At 55.1% G+C, this 21,024-nt stretch overlaps 2 protein-coding genes across 2 annotated transcripts in view; both read left to right on the forward strand.

Moving 5' to 3' along the window:
- The window catches only part of CORO1C (coronin 1C), a 62,695-nt gene extending 60,220 nt beyond the window's left edge, over positions 1–2,475 (forward strand). The window contains exon 11 of the mRNA XM_008142506.3: positions 104–2,475. Coding sequence (XP_008140728.1) covers positions 104–223 — 120 coding nt within the window. The 3' untranslated portion in view covers positions 224–2,475. The remainder of the gene's footprint in view (positions 1–103) is intronic.
- An 8,517-nt stretch (positions 2,476–10,992) lies between these two features.
- Positions 10,993–18,961, forward strand: SELPLG (selectin P ligand). Its single transcript, XM_008142505.3, has 2 exons — positions 10,993–11,131; positions 17,358–18,961. The coding sequence occupies exon 2, from the start codon at positions 17,363–17,365 to the stop codon at positions 18,611–18,613; it is 1,251 nt and encodes a 416-aa protein (XP_008140727.2). The 5' UTR covers positions 10,993–11,131; positions 17,358–17,362; the 3' UTR covers positions 18,614–18,961.
- The last annotated feature ends 2,063 nt before the right edge of the window (positions 18,962–21,024 follow it).

The following is a 21,024-nucleotide window of genomic DNA, read 5'->3' on the forward strand; positions in this document are numbered from 1 at the left end:
GTGGAAAATTCCATTCTCTGCCTTATAATTCTCACTGCATTGACCTTTGTGTACTGTTTTTTAGTCACCCTCTTCCCCTCCCTCCTTTTTTTTGTTTCCTTAGCAAAATGAAGCCAAGTTGGATGAGATTTTAAAAGAGATCAAATCTATAAAAGACACAATCTGCAATCAAGATGAGCGTATTTCCAAGTTAGAACAGCAGATGGCGAAGATAGCCGCCTGAAGGTCCACCCCACCCCCCACATGGGAGCAAGAACTCGGGCTTGGTAGCTGGTTGTTGGTGTGGTCCCGGGGAGGGCGAGAGGGAGGCACTGCCATTCGGAGACATTCATTTCAGATTTGTCAACCAGCGATAGGCCACATTCCCGTCAGAACGCAATTCGTCTCCCAAATTTGCAGAAATGTGATTTAAAAGCTGAGCTTTTTATCAGAAAGCTTTTTTGATGTTTTAAGTGTTATATGTGACTTATTGAACTTTTAAAAGACAAAAGTGCTACTTTTAAAATCCAAGATACTCTGAATTTTAGGAAACCAACCAATTCTGATTCAGTTTCGTGCCCAAGTACCTTTTTTTAACAAATAGGGACCAATGCCACATTGCTTTTTATATTTCTTTTTTTTTTTAATGTTGCCAAACCAAAAGTAGCTTTTTTTCCCTTTGTATTTTGCTACTTTGCAGTATTTGTGTGTGGGTTTTTTTTCTCCTTAATTCAAAAGGGACAGCACTGTGTATGTTTATAAACTAAATGAAGATAAGATATTATTTTGTATAAACATTCATCTGAGAACAATCAGAGCAGTAGCCACATCGTGCTGGCTCGTTTGCGGCACAAACCTGGTCATCGTAAGACTGTACACAAGGAAGACTTGGAAAATCACGTGAATTCGTATTACCACTCCTCTCATTTCATCGAGTCTTCTGGTCAGAAATGCTCATCGTGTCATTTACTTTCCTCCTCTCTCTCTTGTAGAAACTGGGTGGTTGTCCCAGAATGGAGTTTTGCTTCTTGGTTCCCCTGTGCTTCGGATGATTATAATCTCACCTAAACTAGCATGTGTCCCTGCAGTTTTGTTGTCCACGTAGACGCTGTTGCATTCATCACTTTAAACATCATGTTTCAGGTTTCAATCAATACTTGACAAGGGTGCCCGGGACAAGAAGACACACGTACTGTGGAGTGTTCCCTCTTGCCCATTCCAGCAGCTTGCCTAGCTCTCGAGTGCAGGGAGGGACTGAAACCGAGGGAACCCTGAGGGGAGTGTGGGCCCCACACGGTCCTCTGCTTTCCTGCACGTCCCATGCCGTCCCCGTGCTGTGCCGGAGGAAGAAGCGGCTCTCTGTGCACCACTGAGCTCCTGCCTCCCTCTTCCTCGCGTGGGCAGCCGCCTCTCTCAGGGCTCCCAGCCATTCCTCTCTCCTTCCTGCCTTTCACCCCTGACTGCTTTCAGCTAAGGTGAGGCCACAGGGTGCTATTGAACACTGAGACCGAGGGGAATGGTCTAGAATGGAGCCAGACCAGGAGCGCAGATCTCTGCTGTAGCTTTAATGTGTACAGACGGGTCCCTTTGCACCCTGCACACACACTAACCCGCTCCGCCCCTCCAGCTCGCACCCAGGCTTTGTCAAAGCACAGAGGCTCCCCAGACTCGGGGTGGGGGCGGCCTACAGACTGAGCTCTGCTCACCTGTTCCATTTTCGGGTCCGCTAGAACTTCCTTCCATTTCCATTTTGTCATGTCGCATGTTTGAGAAAATTTAAGGAGCCTCTGTTTGCAAGGAGTGAGTGTCTGATTGAACGTGAGACAGAGTGCCATTGGGACCACACCGGGACCTCGTTTGCACATGCTGGTGCTGGTGTGGGGCCGGGACTAGCTGACGGCATTTGAATACGGGAACCAGGATGGAGACAGTGTGGACAGTGGGTGGGGATGCACAGGCGAGCTGGGGGGTGTCTGCATAGAAAAGGTACCATGTTCTTAACCGATACTGGGATTGCTGTCTCCATAACTCCAGGGCCTCTGAATGTTCAGTGTGGTTTTGTGTCTGTGTAATTTTAACATTGAAGTGGATAATGGGACATCAAATAGTAATTACAGTGACTTACATTCAAACCTGTACGTTTCTTTGTCAACGTAATCTGCTGAGGACCTTCATTTTTAAGATTCAGAAATGTTTTAAGGTTCTGCTGTTAAGTTAAGTAAACAAAGTGTTGCTGATGGTGGTGAAACACTCTAGGGAATGTGGTGCAGAGGGAAGAGGGAGGACAGGAAGGTCGCCCTGATCTCCGTGTGCTTGCTTAATGCCTCGCCTGAAGCAGTGTGGACTGTGTTTCCTGTCTTGTCTTCTTTTGTTTAAGCCGTGCTATCCCAGAGGAGAACCCGTGAATTCCTCCCAGATCGGCTCTTATAGAGCGGCCATAGTGTTCTGTCAAACACTTGCTTCCATTTTCAAAGATTAAAAAACCCTTGATTACAAGATGGTGTCTGTGTTTATTTCACACCGCAGCGGTCTCCAGGGCGGCCTCTGTGTCTCAGCTCCTGACTCAGTGGGACCAGCCAGGTGACCGTTCCTCCCCGCGGGTAAGTACAGGACGTGCGGGGGGCGCTTGGCTCCAGCAGGAGGGGCCGCGTGGTGGGTCCGCGTGGTGGGTCCAGGAGACGGCTCTGGGCCAGAGTCCCGGGCCTGGATATTTGAATCCTGCTCACAGCCTTCGCCAGGGGGTGACCTGGGCAGGTTTCCTGACCTCGGGCTCCCTTTCCTCTCTGGAAAGAGGATGGGATTCTATTCTGCTGTGGGTGAGAGAATACCTGTGTCTGACCCCCAGGAAGCCCTCGTTGCACAGCGGCCCTTGTTACCATGAGCAGGTTCCCTGACGGGACCTCTGAAAGCGTGCTTTTCGTTTGCAGAAGGAGAAGGAAGTTTCCCTTCAGGTTGGCTGTGATTTTTATTCCAGCAGAAGGCTTTCAGGGTCACTTGAATGTCATGGCCGTCTTCCAAGGGCTTCCCTTTTTGCACTAAAACATTATCTCATGACATTCAGTGATTGTGGCAAAGAATTCCCCACTGCTTCGTTTTTCTAAACGGCTGTAAATATGACCACTCGGCGCACAGCTTCCCTTCCAAATACTTCTAAAGTTGCTGAGAAGAATGGCAGCCAGGGCCGTGGTCAGCCCGTGGCTGCAGGAAGTGGAAGTTGGCAGATGCTGTCTGCAGCCTCTCGGCGCCCAGGTCAGGGGGACGACGCGTGGTGCGGGGTGTTTATGACTGACTTGGCACCTCGCTGCTTTGCCAGAAGACTCAAAGGTCACCATGCTGGCCCCAGACGGCCAGCCAGGCTGCGTGGAGGGAGAACTTCCCCTTTTTTAAAGGTGACGTCCCTGGCTGCACTTGATGTTGGTTCCAGACAAGCTTTGTTGGCTCTTAGGAGTCAGTTAACTTTTAAGTGGCCCGGCCACTTTCTGCTGGCCCCTGAGAACGCCCTGCAGCCCTCGTCGTCATCAAAGACACACCTTAATTTTTCAGACGGGTCGTACTTACTGTCCAAGCTGGACAGTGCCCTTTGTTCTTTAAAAAAATTTTTTAGGCCAAAACCGGTTTGGCTCAGTGGATAGAGCGTCGGCCTGCGGACTCAAGGGTCCCAGGTTCGATTCCAGTCAAGGGCATGTACCTTGGTTGTGGGCACATCCCCAGTAGGGGGTGTGTAAGAGGCAGCTGATCGATGTTTCTCTCTCATCGATGTTTCTAGCTCTCTATCCCTCTCTCTTTCTCTCTGTAAAAAATCAATAAAATATATATATTTTTTTAAAAAATTTTTTAGGCCTTTTCTCCATCCACTGTTGGAGGTAATTTATGCAACTTGGCACAGCCTTTCCAGAGGGCAGTGTGATGGGCATATCAGAAGGCTCACATGTTCTTACTATTCTTACATATATTTTTATTGATTTCTGAGAGTAAGGGAGAGGGAGAGATAGAAATCAGTGTTTAAGAATCATCGATCGGCTGCCTCCTGCACGCTCCCCACTGGAGATCAAAGCCCGCAACCCGGGCATGTGCCCTGACCAGGAATTGAACCTGTGACCTCCTGGTTCATAGGTTGACACTCAACCACTGAGCCATGCTGGCTGGGCACATGTTCGTTCTTTTGACCCATGATTTCACCTCTGGGAATTTTGTCCCAGGGAAACTAACGGGAGATCTATTCAGGAACTAGAAGAGGAAAAAGTAGTCCAGCTGGTTAATTTACTTATCACATCCAGATGTAATATTGTACTAGTATAGTTACTTAAAGTCATTCAATAGTATTTCAGGATATTGGGAATCCACCACCAGTGTATTTCAAGTGTCTCACAGTGAACTGTGTTACTAATGTCATCAGAAAAGTGAAATTTGTTACAAAAAAAGAATTCTGTCCAACTCTCTCTGCCATGAAGTCACTGTGAGGTAAATGGTGTTAGTTGGCGTATAAAAGCACTTTTTTCAAAGGTGAGATGGGGAGGGTGTTGAGTCTGGTTAGACTTGTTCATCCTATATAATAAAAGGCTAATATGCAAATTGTCCCCTCGGGAGTTCAACCAGGAGACTGGGAGTTCTATGGCTTGCTATGACGTGCGCAGAACATGGCAGGCAACAAGTGGCGATGGCAGGGGGGTGAGGGAGTGAGGGAAGGAGGAGGTGGGGAGGCCGGGAGGCGGGGAAGCGGGGAACCTTAACGGCCCTGATCGCCGGCCAGGCCTAGGGACCTTACCCGTGCAGGAATTTCATGCACTGGGCCTGTAGTACAAACATAAAAGGCCTGGCTCTGTGACCTCGGATAAAGATGCATAAAATAGAATACCCACCCCAGAAGGGATGTTTTTGACAAACCCTTTTAATGGTATATGCACATGCAATGTATATTTGTGTGTAGAGTAAATGCCACAAATGTTACTTTGTGGACGTAGCAGTCATGGATAATCTATTTCATTGGATTTTTCCTATCAATGTCTTCGTTCCCAGAAAGAAATTATTAAAATTAGTGTATGAATGATAAATTAGTAATACATTAAGACAAGCATCACAAATCAGTGGCGGGAGGAAATGGTGTGGCTATGTTAAGTAGCTCTGGGCACAGGGATTCGTTAGCCTTCTGGTGACACCAGTGTACGCTATTAAAGAAGTCAATAGTTAAATGAAAGGAACTATTTTTCAAATTTAGAAGAAAAAAAGTAAGTTCCTCCTTGTCTAGACTTCAGACTGGGGAAAACCATTTGTGATTTTAACCTTTTGCACTCGGATGTCGAGTGTGACTTGACACGGTTAGCATCGGTAGCAGCTCGTATGTTGAATTGTATTGAATGTATCAATAATTTGAAATATAAAAAATCCAAATAAGTAAGTTTGTATGAAAAGAAACTCGTTTTTTATTCTACTGCCGTGCTTTGTAAAATCTGGGGTATTTAAAAAATTAAATCCCGAGTAGAATAAAGGAATCGAGAAAAAAGCAAGCGAGTGCAAAGGGTTAAAATCCCAAAGCAATGGAATAAATCACAAAGGAAGGGATAGATGGCTACATAAAAACCGGACTTTAAGATGTCAGATGATGAAGGGAAATATATTTTCAACCAATATGATATGGGACATGTATTTTAATATGTTCAATCTCGGTCCAGCCACCACCTCTGATTGAAGTGGGGTGTGTCCAATTTTAAGTCCCAAAGGATAGCACCCCGGTCCCCGACCCCACGAATTTAGCCCACCAGCAAACAGTTTTATCAGACGTCGGGGTGGGGAGACTTTGCTAGGAGGCACGAGTCCTGGTGTGCTTCGTGAACTCTCTCCAATTGCAAGTTCTGGAAAAGGTGGAAGGGAGACATGGGGAGTGGGAAATTGCTCCAGATCCAAAGATGCTGGCTGCAAAGTTCGCTAGATCAGTTGGAATGTAGAGGGAGGTGATTTTAGAGAGGCTGGTGGGAGCTTTGAAATTCAGTGTCATTTTACTCTACTGTGTGGAGAGAGGAAACTGGGTAAGAAAACATTGTAAGAAATGGGGCATGAAGGGTTTGTGTGGGGAACACAGCTCGCGTGACAGACTTCATGGCGAGGGACCTTGGAAAGAATGCCAGGCCATTGCCCAGGGAGCCTGGGGCGGGAAGATGAGCAGTTACTCCAACGCTCAGCTCAGGAGTCGGAAGGCAGTTGAAAAGCAAGTAGATGGGTCTCTTACCAAAAGGCATCCATGTGCTCTGGATGGGGACTGACCACTAGCTGCTTAGGTGTTGCTCGTTTTAAATGGGGGCTTATTCACATCTCAAAGACTCAGAGAGTTTTGGGGGAAAGGGTTTGGTGGTTTGGGGACAGCACCGGGGAGAAATGATTCCCAGGGGACCCAGCGGGCAGCGGCAGGCTTAGGGAAAGCTTCGGGTTGAAAGTGACAAGCAGTCATCCGTGTTCCAAAGGGGAGGAGCCAGGGCCTCCCCCGGTGCCAGGTGCTGTGTGCACCAGGGCTTCAGATACAAGTAAGGCGCCTTCCCCACCTTCCCGGCCAGCCTGGGGTGCAAGTAGATTACAGTGCAGGGTGTCTGGGCCGTGAGGTGCTAGGGAAGCTGGGGAGGGGGGTGCCAAGTGTGTTAGCCTCACCTCCACCAGGCGCCTCAGGTCCCGGCAGCAGGGCTCGCCTTCATTATAGCTCTGCTGTCTCACTCCTACTCCTGTCTGCCCCCAGACATGTCTGCTTATCCTGGCGTTCACTGGGTAACTGTTTTTACAGGGAGAGGGAGTGTGACGGTCCTGGAGAGAACTGTACAGCAGCGAGTGGCCAAATGGCGCAGCAAGGAAGGGTGTTGAGGCTCTCCGTGCCCTGAGGGTCAAGAAGTCAACCATCAGGATTTCAGCAAAGAAGAGTCCGAGCTTTGGGACGACAGTGACCAGCCTGAGAACCGGAAAGTTGCCCCATAAATTACAGGAAGCTGTTGCAGGTTTGTTTCCCCGCCCAGATGCCCTTTGGGTTGTGGAAGGTACACAAAGCCTCTCATGGTTACCAAACGCCTCAGCTGCGGTTCCAAAGTGACACTCAGTTCTCGTCACCTGGCCAGTGTCTACCGGAGGCAGGGTAGCAAAACATCAGGCAAGATGGCAAGATGATGATTTTTACAATCCTCACCTGAGGCTATGTTTTCATTGATTTTTAGAGAGAGGGAGGGAGGGAGAGAAAGAGAGAGAGAAACATCGATGTGAGAAAGAAACATCTTATCAGTTGTCTTCTGTACACACCCCAACGGGATCGAACCCGCAGCCTAAGGATGTGCCCTGACCAGGAATTGAACCGGCAACCTTTTGGTGTACAGGACGACGCTCCAACCGACGGAGCCACCCGTCCAGGGCGAGATTTTTATTTAATTTAATTTATTGCAGTGACATTGGTGAGATTCTTACATGGGCATCTGGGCACCTGCCAGAAACCTTCCCTTGTAGAGACCAGACCATTTTTTGAACTGGTTCCTCTACCTCCACTCACCTGTTCCCTTTTTTGCTTCCCGAGTGATGTGTTCTAGAACAGAATCTGTCAAGATTTCACAGGGAGACACAAGTCCACACTCTGTGAGAGCCCCCAGGGCCCCTGCCTCCCAGCCCACCTGGTCCCTGTCTCCTCTCCTACCCCCCACGTAGGCTGTCAACGACGCATGTTGGCTCCAGCTTCCAAGTACACCCATATCCCACTGCTTCTCCCACCTCCACTGTCACCCCATTAGTCCATGCCCTCCTCATCTCTGATGTGGACTGAGCGCCTGTGTTGGGGTTCCCTAGAGAAATCGGATGGGCACAAATATGTGCAGAGAGATTCATTGTAAGGAACTGGCTCACACAGCTAGTTAGGGAGGCCAACAAGTCCCGAGCTCTCCAGTCAGCAAGCCGGACACTCGGAAAAGCAGATGTTCCCGTTTGAGCGCCATCTGACCGTCAACTGATTAGACCAGGCCCACCCACAACACCGCAGCCAATCTGCTTTTCTCAGTCTAACCCGTCCTTTTAATCTTTTCCAGAAACACCCTCCCAGCACCCCCCCAGTTTGACCAAATAATCTGAGCATGCTGGGGCCCAGTCACATGGACACACGATGACCAGCACAGCTTTCAAACCCAGCTTCCTGTCGTCCCCTGCGTTAGTCTCAGCACAGCAACCAGAGTAGCCTGTTAAGGTCCTGAGGCAGGACTGGGCAAACGAAGGCCCGCAGGCCAAATCCAGGCTGCCGGGAGTTTATGGAGCCCACAAGCTGAGAGTAGCGGTCACATTTTTAAATGGCTGAGAAAAACCCAGGGGAATAGTGACAAGTAGAACTTCGATGAAATTCAAATTTTAGTGTCCATAAGCAAAGTTAATTGGCATCCAACCACGTGCCTTTGTGTAAGCATCGTCCGTGGCCGTTTTTCTACATTTGCAGAGTTGAGTAAATGCAACCGAGACCCTATGGCCACCAGTAAAATATTTACTATCTGGCCGGTGAAGAAAAAGCTTGCTGACCCCCGATAATCAGGCTCAAACCCCTCCACAGCCTCTCATCCCACTCGGAGTGAAAGCTGAAATCCTCACAATTGGCAGAGGCCACCTGTCCCTGCGGTCTCTCCAACTTCCTCTCCTGATTGCCACACCCCCCCTCCACCTGACCCCCCACCATGTTCACAAGGCCTCCTGCCTCTGAGCCTTTGCATGTGCTGTTCTCTCTGGACTGCCCATCCTCCCCCCATCTCCCGCACCTGCACGGCTCCCCACTCCCCTCCCTCCCCTGCCATCTTCCCCCTTACACTTTATTACCATCAGATCTCTGGACTCATTGAGTCGGTGCCTGTCTCCCCCAACATCGAACGTAAACTCCGTGAGGACAGCACTTATTTCCTTCGCGATGGTATCCTCAGGATCTGGCACATCGTATCAGTAAGTGTTTGTTGAAGGAGTTGAAGGAATGAATGAGTTGAAAACACAGACATCTGGGATGGGGGCAACCATTGGATTATCTGTGTGGCAGTGACTTGCTTCCAGAACCCAGCTCTCCCCTGGCCACAGCTGACCCCAGGCTGGGCCACTGAGCTCCTGGGAGTTAATCGGCCGTGTGTCCTATCTGGGCTTTTGTTTACAGGCGCCTGGGAGTTGGGAAAGCCGGGGAGCCAGCAGGCAGAGCAGGTGCACAGTGATGGAGGAAGGACTTCTGGGTCCCCTTTGCTCCCTAAGTCCATGCCGAAGGTCCAGCTGCACTTCTGACCTTAAATCCCACAAGCTACCCTGGGAAACCTATTGCCACTGAAGCCCGTTTGAGTCCTTCCTCGGGCAGGTCTGCTTCAGAGCCCCCTGCGGCCCCCGATCCAGAGCTCTGCATCCCTGCACCGCCCAGGCCTAGCGCTCGGGTGGCTGTCGAAGCCTGGGTTCCCTCCGCTGCTAACCTTTCTGGTGAAATCCCTGAGTCTGGAGCAGGTTTCTAGATTGGATTGCCCTCCGACCTTCTGAGTTTGGGACCGGCCCCTGCGCTGGCCACCCTCCAGGGCCCAAGCCGACCAGGTGACCCCTGGGAGCCCGGACTCCCTCCCTCTGGGGGAAGCCTGCTCCTGGGCCTGGGCTGAACAGGAACTCCCGCAGTTCCGTTCCCATTTGAGAAGGGGAATTGTGTCCTCGCTGCAGTGGCCCCGGAGTGGCCATTTCCCCTTTAAATGACTCAAACAGGCAAATTCTCAGCCTCTGAGCCCTCCCCAGGGCTAGCAGGGAAGCAGTTGGGTAGGATGGGCCTCTTCCCCCCTCCCCCCTCCCCCGCCTCCCTTCCAGGGCTGGGCCTCTCCGTAGAGCAGCTCTGTTGTCTATTTTTCGAGACCTTTGTTTTCATTTGAAGGAAACGTCCCGTGGCCGGCAGGTAAATTAGGTAAATTCACAGGTCACCGTAACAGATAGAAAAATGAAAAAGTTTGAAATATCACCCCGATTACCAAACATGTGACTCAGAGACAAGAAGTGAGCAAATGCCTTTGGGGAAATGGCACCGATAGACTTGTTCTAGGCAGGGTTGCCACAAACCTTCAATTTGTAAACCAAAAAAAACAGCAAACACCCGCCCGCCCCCGCCACCGGCCCGTACACCTGTGAAGCGCACGAAACAAAGCGATAAAGCGAGGCGTGCCTGTGTGAGGACACCACGGGGGGGGGGGGGGGGTTGGGGGGCACCAGTTCGCATTTTCAAACAACCTGTGTGCAGGGCGGGGTGTGCGCCCCTCGGCACCTGTCCTGAGCCCCACCTTGTGCAGCCCCAGGCCTCCCAGCCCGTGGACTGCTCTCCGCCTGGGCCGCCCACCCAGCCCGCCCCACTTGTTACCTCAAGTGCCACTTCTCCTTGAAAGAGTCTCCTGGCACCCCTCCCCCACCCCGGCTCGCCACAGGGCGCCATGACCGCACTGTGTCATCATGGTCTGTTTACTGGTTCTCTTGCCCCTCTCCCCACCAGGTAAAGAGCTACGAGAGGGCTGGCGTCTGACGCTGCTGGCCCTTGGATCGCTCCCTGAACCGATGAGCAAAGAAAGCCAGCCGGCCCTGCGCTCGTGGAATTTGCAATCTAGCTCCGCAGAGAGGCCCTGGCTGCAGCTGAGCGGGCCACCTGCAGGCACACACGCACACAGGCAGAGGGAACGTTTGCACCACAAAAGCAGGCTGGGCTCCCCATAGCCATCCCCACCCTCCTTTGCATCTGGTTCCTCCCTTCCAGGGCGGGTCCCCTGTGGCCCCCACTCTCCATCAACTGCAGCCTAACGCTGTGGCCTTTCCCAGCTTGGCTGCCTCGACCATGGCGCCCCAGAACATGTCCATGTGGTGCTTGGTGTTGGCCTGGTTACCAGAATCCAAGAGTGACCCCTGGGCCCCTGGGCCCCTCTACCTCCCAGTCCAATCAACAATGTCACCCAAGCTGTCACCAACCAGGAGGTGTGGGCCATCACGTGGCCCTATCTGAGCAACCACATTCTCGCTTCCTTCTTTCACGGCCGTTGGGCGTTGGCGGGGCGGAGGGCCACGGCGGGGGTGGCCACAGCAGAGCCCTGCAGCGTGGCTGGGTCCCTGTCCCTGAAGCAGAGAAGCCGCGCTGGGCCCACGAGGCAGCTGTCCCATGCTCCGCTGAGCACGGCCGGTAAGTGCTGGCTCGCAAAACCACAGGAGGTGCCTGAGGGTGCCCAAGGGACCCGGGGGAAGGGGGGGGCCCAAGGGACCGGGGGCTGGGGGGTGAGGTGCCCAAGGGACCAGCGGTCCCGCCTGGCAGCAGACGACAGGCATGGGGGGGGGGGGCAGGCCCTGCGCCATAGCCCCTGGGGAGGGCCCACCAAAGGGCCGGGGGCTTGGGACCAGGGTCTGCCTGGAGTCCGTGGCTGCATTCTGCTCCCCGCCACAGCCAACTGCCCTCGCAGGCAGGTTTGCTGGTGGCTGCTGGCTTGGGAGCATTCGGAATTCGAAAAATTGGAGAAATCGGGAGCGTTTCTCTAAAAATCAGCCTACCCACCCCCTCCCCTTTCGTGGGTAGGGGCCCCGGGGCCAAGAGCGGGGAAGGGATTTGCTCAGGAGCAAGGCTGGGGTTAGGTCTGGGTGATGCCTAGGAGGGGCGCACGGTTTGTCTGTAAAAATGTCGTTTCCGAAGCTGCGTTCTTCACGCTATTTTGTAAGATAGAGGAGATAACGTGTGGTCATAGGGAGTTATTGGAATATTAGAATCAGGGTACCATTGCTAGCAAAATAGAGCAGTAATAATGACACCACTCTTAATAATTTGTATTTGGGGTGCTTTAGGGGCAAAAAGCGGTGGCCACTACACACACACACACACACACACACACACACATACACGCACCGTAGACCGGGGTCAGGGCTCTGGTTGTCTGGAACCCTTTTCTTCCCTCCCAGGCCCTCTGGTTTTCTCCCATCTGAGTTCCCCAGGCCAGGCCTCTCACGGTCCGGTCCGTGGGCAGGGGGCTCAGGAGGGGGCTCCCCCGGCCCCAGGCCCCGGAGCGGCTTCCTCTGAGGTTGCCTGGCTGGCCACAGCTGGCCCGGCAGATGCCTCCCTCACCAGGCTTGGCCAGCGGCTCTGGGGGAGCGAAACCCGGATATGGATACGGACGGGCCGGGCTGCCAGGCTCAGCGCCTCCTGGGAACCTCGGCTGGCCGGGCGGGAGCGGGGCCTTCCGAGAGGCTGGGGATCCTTTGAGAACCCTGAGCCCCCTTTTTAGAGATGAGAAAACGGAGGCGTGGAGGGGAGAAGCGGCCGCTTCGGGGTGTAGGGCCCCCAGGAGCCAATAGTCCATGTACGGCTCTCAGACCGGTGCCTGGCGCACTGCCTACACTTGGCAGGTGTGGTTTCCTACCCGGAGGCCGGCTGCCCACTGCACCCGGGGCTTGCTGTGGAGGCAGATTTCCAGGGCTGCCTGTCCTGCCCTCTCTGACTGACGATGTCAGAGGTGTGTCAAAGCTGCCCCGGGCTGGGGACTTTTCAGGGATGTGGCCCTACGTGTAGAACAACAATGCCAACCGCTGGCCTTTACGGAGCACTAACTATGGGCTAAACACGCCACCTGGACCGCTCACTTCAACCCACAGCCCCACGAGGGGCCTGCAGGTCCTGCTTTCACCCCTGGGTTCCAGCCGGGAGTCTGCGGCTCAGAGAGCTGAGCTCCGAGGTCACACAGCTTGTGAATGGTAGGGCTGGATTTGGGTCTGTTTTTTTTTTTTTAAAATACATTTTTATTGATTTCAGAGAGGAAAAGAGAGGGGGAGGGATAGAAACATCCATGATGAGAGAGCATCATGGATCGGCTGCCTCCTGCACGCCCCCCACTAGGGTCCAAGCCTGCAACCCGGGCATGTGCCCTTGACTGGAATCGAACCCGGGACTCTTCAGTCCATAGGCTGACGCTCTATCCACTGAGCCAAACCAGCCGGGGCTGGATCTGGTCTTAATACTGAATTTGATCCCACGTTGGGCCAGGCCCTGTCCGGGCTGCCAGGACTTAGACCTGCCCTGGGATTGGGGGGTGGGGGGAGTGTGTGGCGAGGGGGGGCGGTGAGGGGTCACGTGGGCCTCGGTTTGACCTACTTGTGGGTTTGGAGCCGTCCCTTCTCTTGCGGCTGCTCAGCCCACACCCTGAGATGCTCCGTCTTCCGGACCCTAAGGCTCCAGGAACGTGAACGTTGGGACTGCTGGGGTCCAATATGCTGAGTGGGAGGTCACGAGTGGCCCAGGGAGGCTGCACAGTGTGGTCCCTGGAGCTGGGGGGGGGGGTGTCCCCCTACCCCCCCCGCACCCCCCAATTCCAGGTGGGGCTCGGCAGACAAGTAGGGTGTGGCAGCTCTTTGTCCCTCTCTGAGCCCTGCCCCGCCCCCCTCCTGTGGCAAGCGGCTGTTTTCCTGCCGTGGGAGGGGAGATGAGGTGACAGGTGAGGCCTGGAGGAAGTCCCCGCTCTGGGGCCTGTTTTCCTAATCTGTGGAATGGGCCTCATCGCAGCCCGTGTGGCGGGAAGATGAAGGAGGCCCCCCCTAGGAGGGGAGGATCCATCCACAGTGAGGGCTGTAGTTTTTATAGTTTATATTTTTATTGGTTTCGGAGAGGAAGGGAGGGGGAGAGAGAAACATCAATAACGAGAGGGAAATCATGGATCGGCTGCCTCCTGCGTGCCCCACCCTGGGGATCGAGCCCGCAACCCAGGCATGGGCCCTTGACCGGAATCGAACCTGGGACCCTTCAGTCCGCAGGCTGACTCTCTATCCACTGAGCCACACCGGCGAGGGCTGGTGAGGGCTTTATAAGACGTCTCTGATTAGAGTCTGTGTATTTGAGCCACTGTCAGTTACTGTCCTGCCCTCCACAGGCAGCGCCCACACTCTGCTCCTCTCCTGCGACCTGCGTGGCCCCCGGAGCCACAGGAGCTGTGGGAGCCGCCTGTTCTTCCCACGAAGTAGGCTGGTGCCTGGGACTGAGGGAGCCGGGGATCGGGGACGTTCAGGGCAAGCGGGTGGCCCTGGGTAGGCCCAGGCGGGGACACATCGGCTTTTCAATGCCCTTGTCTTTTCCCTCCACAGACGGGGGAGGGGAATGCTCTCACCGGCCCCTGCGGCTTCCCTGACTGTGCACAGGGGTGGCAGGGAGGCGGCCATCTCTGTACCCTCCCTGGGGTGCACTTTCCTCTGCTCCTCTGTCCACAGCCCCGAAGAGAGCCCCCCACATAAAGCGCCCCCTGCGGATGCCAGCATTGGGGCCTTCCCGGACGCATCTCTTTCCATGCTCGCCACCATTCTTTCTTTTTAAAAAAAATATATTTTATTTATTTTTTACAGAGAGGAAGGGAGAGGATAGAGAGCTAGAAACATCGATTCAGCTGCCTCCTGCACACCCACTACCGGGGATGTGCCTGCAGCCAAGGTACACGCCCTTGACCGGAATCGAACCTGGGACTTTTCAGTCCGCAGGCCGACGCTCTATCCACTGAGCCACACCGGTCAGGGCATCGCCACCATTCTTTGAAGCAGTAGGACCTGTTTGACAGATGAGGAAACTGAGGCTCAGAGAAGGTGAAGTGACCTGCCCAGGGTCACACAGCTGCTAAGTGGTCTCCCCGCTGCCCCCACCCCACGCCTCTGCAAGCACGGGGCTGTGGCGATGGGGACCGGGGTGAGGGCCCACCTTGGGGACGGGCCCCGGCCCCCTCCATGGCATCCTCCCAGCTCCCAGGCTTCAGAACGTGGGGCCCTGACTCACCAAGATGCCGCTCCCCACCCGGGAACTGGTGGGCTGGGCCTCGAGTGTTTGCCCCTCCCTCTGCAGGAAGTGGCTGAGGCTCAGCCTTCCAGGAACTGAGAGCTGCCCGAGGTGGGGGTGAGTCTTTTCACAGTTATGAAATATGGCTCTGAGCCGGTGGCTTCTCCCAAAGTGCCTCTGCCCCCAGGAGAGTGGGGGTGGGGCCGAGGTTAGGCCACGCACTCTTCCCCTAAGTAGGCACTCCACCCCATGTGCAAAGAAACTCTGCCTCCGGGAGGCAGGTTAGCGGGCAAAGAACATGTATGTGGGTGCGCATGGGTGTGTGTGACACACTTATTAAGCACCTACTGTGGGAACTTCTGAACCCATCATCTCACTGCACTCTCTCAACAGCCCTATGGGATATGTACTGTGTGTTATTCCCATTTTACAGATGAGAAAACCGAGGCTCAGAAAGGCAAAGATCTGTGTCAAGGTCATACCGTTTGTAAGAGCCAGAGCCAGGGCCAGGACTCAAACATCTTTTTGTCTGACCCCATAGTCAGTGCTCCCCATCCTGTGCCCTGCATGGCAGGCAGTACACATGGGGCTGGCCTTTCTAGGTGATGTGGCCTTTAAAGTCCTGCTTATTCTTACTCTGCCCCCCCCCCCAACTTGTTCCCCAACCCAAGCCACAGACACAGCAAACTCAGCTCTCCTCCAAGCCTTTGCTCCTTCTGCCCCCACAGCTAGGTTAGGTCTCTCCACAACGCCTTCCTGAATCCTCGCTGGGTTCAATTCTGGTCTCTGCCACTCGCCAGCTGTGTGTCTTTGGGCAAATCGCTTCACCTCTCTGAGCCTCAGTGACATGAGTGATAATTGGATGTGTCTGATGCAAATATCAAAAAGTTGGGCTTAAGAAATTATTCTCAGATCTGATCAGCTTGGCATTTTAGAAACCAACATAACTCTCACCAACAGGGGAAGGAGGTCAGAGTAAGGCTGGAAGCTGGGGGGCCTATGAGCAAGTCACTGCTCTTTGCTCCCAGTCACGCCAAGAGCAAGGGAAGGTTCTGGAAATGGTGCAGGCTCACGCTGCCCCCGGCGCTGAGGCAGGGTGGCACACGGCGGAGGGCATTACGTCCAAGCACCCAGGGATACCTGAATCCCGCCTGGAACACAGCTGTCACTCATCGCGGGGTTTTCTAGGGCGCGGTGCTGAATCTCACACACACCAGCCAGTGCCAGGGGGAGTGTGAGGAGGGAGGGAGAACGGGAAAGCAGGAGGGTTCACGCTGCCCAGAAGCGAGACCGGGGAGCTGGCCGAAGGGAGAGGCACTGCCCTTTCTGGCCGCCTGGCCCGGAGGCTGAAGGTAATGCCAGCGGACAGTGACCCGACCCGCAGGCCAATGATGACTGTCCGCTCCCCCAAGGGCAGGGCTACTCTGAAAAGGCTCTGGGCCCTGGAGGGCTTACGGGATAGGTTTGTGAAAGAATCCAAGCAGCCCCCCTTTACCGGAGCTTGCTGGGGGCAAAGTGCTAAGGGCTCTGCATCACCTCGTTTCATCTTCACAAGAGCCTAGACCCGTGGTCGGCAAACGGCGGCTCGCCAGCCACAGGCGGCTCTTTGGCCCCTGGAGTGTGGCTCTTCCACAAAATACCACGGCCTGGGCGGGTCTATGTTGAAGAAGTGGCGTTAGAAGAAGTTTAAGTTTAAAAAATGTGGCTCTCCAAAGAAATTTCAATCGTTGTGCTGTTGCTATTGGGCTCTGTTGACGAATGAGTTTGCCGACCACTGGCCTAGAGGCAGGTGCTGTCATCCCCCCTGTGTGAGCAAGGACACAGCCAGAGGGAGCCAGACGGAGCTGAGACCCCGAGACAGAAAAAGAAAAACCAAGCACCTGAGGGAGGCGGGGGGAGGCGGGGGAGCCAAGGACTGGGGAGAGCGGAACAGAGGGGTCGGGACCACACACCCAGAGGCCTCCAGGTCCAAGCAGGCAGCGTTATGCTGTAGGCCTGTGGTCTCCGAGCTCTTGGTCGTGGACCCCCCCCATCCGCGGATGAGTGCATGGATCTATGGATGAACTGTATACAGGAACGACTGCACTCAGGTCATATTACAAATGTATACAGAAATGGGGGTTAGGAAGGGGTGACATCAAAGTCAATATAACTAGAAGCTCTCTACTCGTTCATATTTTCTTTTAAAATTTTATGTTTTTAAAAATGGTTATTGATTTTAGAGAGAGGAGGAGGAGAGAGAGGAAGATTGACTTGTTGTTCCACTTACGTATGCATCCACGGGCTGATTCTTGTATGTGCCCTGAACGGGGATCGAACCCACAACCTGGGTGTGTGGGGACGATGCGCTAACGAACGGGTGTATGGGCCACGGCCGCTCAGATGCTTTCTGTCCGCACCCCAGTGGCCGTTCGTGTTGATCAGGGGGGAAAGCTGCTATGGGCGGAGGGCCCGCTGTGCACCAGGCACGCGCTTGGCCGGGAGGGTGCCCGAAGCCGAGCGTCTGCTCCAGAGCAGACACACGCCCAGCTGTGGCCCCCCGGCATCCCAGCCAGGGGGGCTCCGCAGCCCAGGGGTGGAGCTGTCCTGATGTCCCTCTGTCCGTGTCTCCCTGCAGGTGCCATGCCTCTGCGACTCCTCCTGCTGCTGGTCCTGCTGGGCCTCGGCCTCGGGCTGCCGGAGAGCCAGGGGAATGGGGACGAGGACGACTGGGGTGGGTACGATGACGGGTATGTCACGGACCCTCCGGAAATGCTTGAAACTATCACGGCGGCTGTGACCCCGAGGCCCGAGCGTCAGGCTGCGATGGGAACGTTGGGGCCGAGAGATTCTGCAGGGCCTGGTACCCCTGAGCCAGCCACTCTGGAGGCGACCACAGGGGACTCTGCTGGCCTGGATGCCAGAGGAGCAACCCCTGGGAAGCTCAGCGTGGAACTGGCCACACAGGGGATTCCTGTCACACCGGGCCCTCTGGCCACAGAACTGGGCACTACCATCCCTCCCATCACGGAGGCGCCATCCACAGAGGGGGCTCCATCCACAGAGCTGGCCACCGCAAAGGCCCTGCCCACAGAGCCACTGACCACGCAACCTGCAGCCACGGAGGCCCTGACCACAGAGCCACTGGCCACACACCCTGCAGCCACGGAGGCCCTGACCATGCATCCTGCAGCCACGGAGGCCCTGTCCACAAGCCCAGCAGCCACGGAGGCCCTGTCCACAAGCCCAGCAGCCACGGAGGCCCTGTCCACAAGCCCAGCAGCCACAGAGTCCCTGTCTATGGAGTCCACGGTCACGGAGACCCTGTCCACAGAGCCGGCTACCACAGCAGCCCCTCCCACAGCGCCCCCTACCACAGAGACCCTGTCCAAGGAGCCAGGCACCATGCAGGCGCTGTCCACAGCGGGTCTCTCCACGGCCCTCCTCGTGCTGCCTGACGCTCACGGGGGTGCCACCGTGGCCGCCACCGTGGCCGTCCGCAATTCCTCGGACGCCTTCATCAAACGGGGGAAAAGCAGCCAGGGCCTCTCCCCGCCCAGCTCCGCGCCCCCCAGCCTCACGCGGGGCCCGGATTACATGCCCGTGAAGCACTGCCTGCTGGCCATCCTCATCCTGGCGCTGGTGGCCACCACCTTCCTGGTGTGCACCGTGGTGCTGGCCGTCCGCCTCTCCCGCAGGAACCACATGTACCACGTGCGCAGCTACTCGCCCACCGAGATGGTCTGCATCTCCTCCCTGCTGGCCGAGGGCGGGGAGGCGCCCGCCGTCACCGCCAACGGGAGCCTGCCCGCCGCCAAGGGCCCGGGCCTCAAGGAAGGGGCCGGGGAGGACCACAGCGGGGACGACCTCACCCTGCACAGCTTTCTCCCTTAGCGCCCCCGCCCACGCCCCTGGGCACGGCCCTGGCTCCTCGCTGCTCCCTCCGCGGCCTCCACCCAGCGCTCAGGCCCTGGGTCGCCTGTCGGGGCCTCCTCCGAGCCCCTGGGGGAGGGATCCCTAGGGCAGGGCCCTGGCCACTCCACCAGGACCGAGGGCGGCCAGGGTTTGAGGCCTCTCCTTCCTCCTGGCCGCTGGAGTCTCATTCCCACGAACCCAGGGAAGACTCAGGTGCCCTGCCCTCACCCACCGCTCTCGTCTCTGGTCGCCAATCATCATGCATGTGGGGGGTGGGTCCTGAGGAGCGTGGGGTTCCTGAGACCAGAGTGAGGTCTTTTTTTTTTTCTTTCTTTCTTTCTGAGTTTCCACTATATATTTTTAAATAATTCTTTATTGTTGACAGTATTACATATGTCCCCTTTCTCCCCTTGCCCGTGAGGGCCGGGGCAGGCTTGGGGAGCCCAAGGCTACCCCTTCTGTGAGACTGCATGGGCCAGCGAGCTTCCTGCTGGTGACAGAGTAAACCCCCATCCTGCCCTCTCTCGCCTTCCCCGGTGTCCCAGGTGCAGGCTGGGCTCCGTCTCATTCCCTGGAGTATCCCGTGTCCTGCTGCCCAGCTCAGGCCCAGCCCAAGCCCAGTGCTTGGTAAATTTTTTAAAAATATATTTTTATTGATGTCAGAGAGGAAGGGAGAGGGAGAGAGAGGGAGAGAGAGAGAGAGAACATCAGTGATGAGAGAGAATCATTGATCAGCTGCCTCCTGCATGCCCCACTCTGAGGACTGAGCCAGCAATCCAGGCCTGTGCCCTGACTGGGAATCAAACCGTGACCTCCTGGTTCATAGGTCGGCGTTCAACCACTGAGCGTGGCCACACTCGGTAAATATTTGATGAACATGTGCTGGCTGAATGCTTCGAGACATCAAAGTGCCTCCTTCAGGTCGGGGGTCGGTCCTTCCCCCCCCAGTCCCATCCCCCTCAGGAAGCCCCATGCACAGGCTGTTGGGTTAACAGTATTGTGTCTTGGACACAGGGGGTGGGGTGCGGGGGGGGAGGGGGGGGCGGGAATCTTGGTATAACCCTGAGCAGCTGGGAAAGGTTTCAGGCCGTTTGGGGGTAAGGGAAGGGACCACTTTATTCAGCCCCCGCTTTGACCCAGTTCTGGCCTACAGAATTGCCCCCCCAAATCTCAGACAAGTCTACACATCAACGCCGGCCTCCCCAGGAGCCCACCGTGTCCTCTCCGTCCCACTTGGGGCTGGACTCCCATTAACACCCAGGACCCACCCACTCCTCCCACAGACTTCGTGGCTTTTGTCCAGCTCCCAGGCGTGTGGACTAGCTGTCATTTAAAGTTTGGGGCCAGCGGACTTTTTCTTAAAGGGCCGGGCAGAAAATATTTTAGGTTTTGCGGGCAGCAGGGCCCCTGTTGCAACTTTTCAACTCCCTTATCATACTGCCAATGCAGCGCAACGACTGATACTGTGCTGTGAATAAATGGATTTGGCCAATAAAACTTTATTTATAAACAAGCAGCAGGCTGGATTGGGCTCTGTGCGTTTGCTGACCCCTGATCTTAGCATTGGGTGACCCGAGGGCCCAGGCTGCCTGCAACGTGCCTGATTTTTTTTTTTCACTTTTTATTTATTTATTTATTTATTTATTTATTTATTTATTGTGAATCCTCACCTGAGGCTCCATTGATTTTTAGGGAGAGTCAAAGAGAGAGGGAAAGTCAGAGAGAAACATCAGGGCCCGGGCAGGGGAGGAGAGCCCAGGCAAGGGAGGAGCCTGCAATCAAGTTACGTGACCTTGACTGGAATTGAACGTGACCTTGACCGGAATTGAACCCGGGTCCCTTTGGTCCACAGGCTGACGCTCTGTCCACTGAGCCAAGCCGGTGAGGGCAAGACTTGCCTGATTTTAGCCCTGAAGTCCCCTGTGGTGGGAAACTGCAGCCACGTGGCTGCCCGATTTACGCGGCACCTGACCTCGTGCACGTATTACCACTTTCAAAACCCTCCTTGACCCCGAGCTCAGATCAGAGAGCTGAGGCCTCTCGAGGTGAAGCCACAAGCCCACCTTCCGTGGCTGGGCCCACCTTCCGTGGCTGAGCCGGATTCCGACTCCGTCTTCCGCCTCCCGATGCCTTTCAGTCATTTTCCTACAGGGAGCGGGACCTGCTGCTTCACGCCCACACCGCTCGACCTTCTAGAAGAAAAATGCAATTCATCTCGGGGGAGGCGTTTTCTCTTCTAGAAAAACACCTCCAGGGGCCTCTCTGGACGCGAAGGACCCCTCCACTCCAGGACCTAACCTGCACAGAGAGATTCCAAAGAGAGGCTTGGGTCTGAGGTACTGGAGGGGTCCTTCAGGAGAGAGGGGTTGGGAGGAAGAGGCGGGGCTGGG

The sequence above is a fragment of the Eptesicus fuscus genome, chromosome 23 (assembly GCF_027574615.1).
Source record: "Eptesicus fuscus isolate TK198812 chromosome 23, DD_ASM_mEF_20220401, whole genome shotgun sequence".
NCBI lineage: Eukaryota > Metazoa > Chordata > Mammalia > Chiroptera > Vespertilionidae > Eptesicus > Eptesicus fuscus.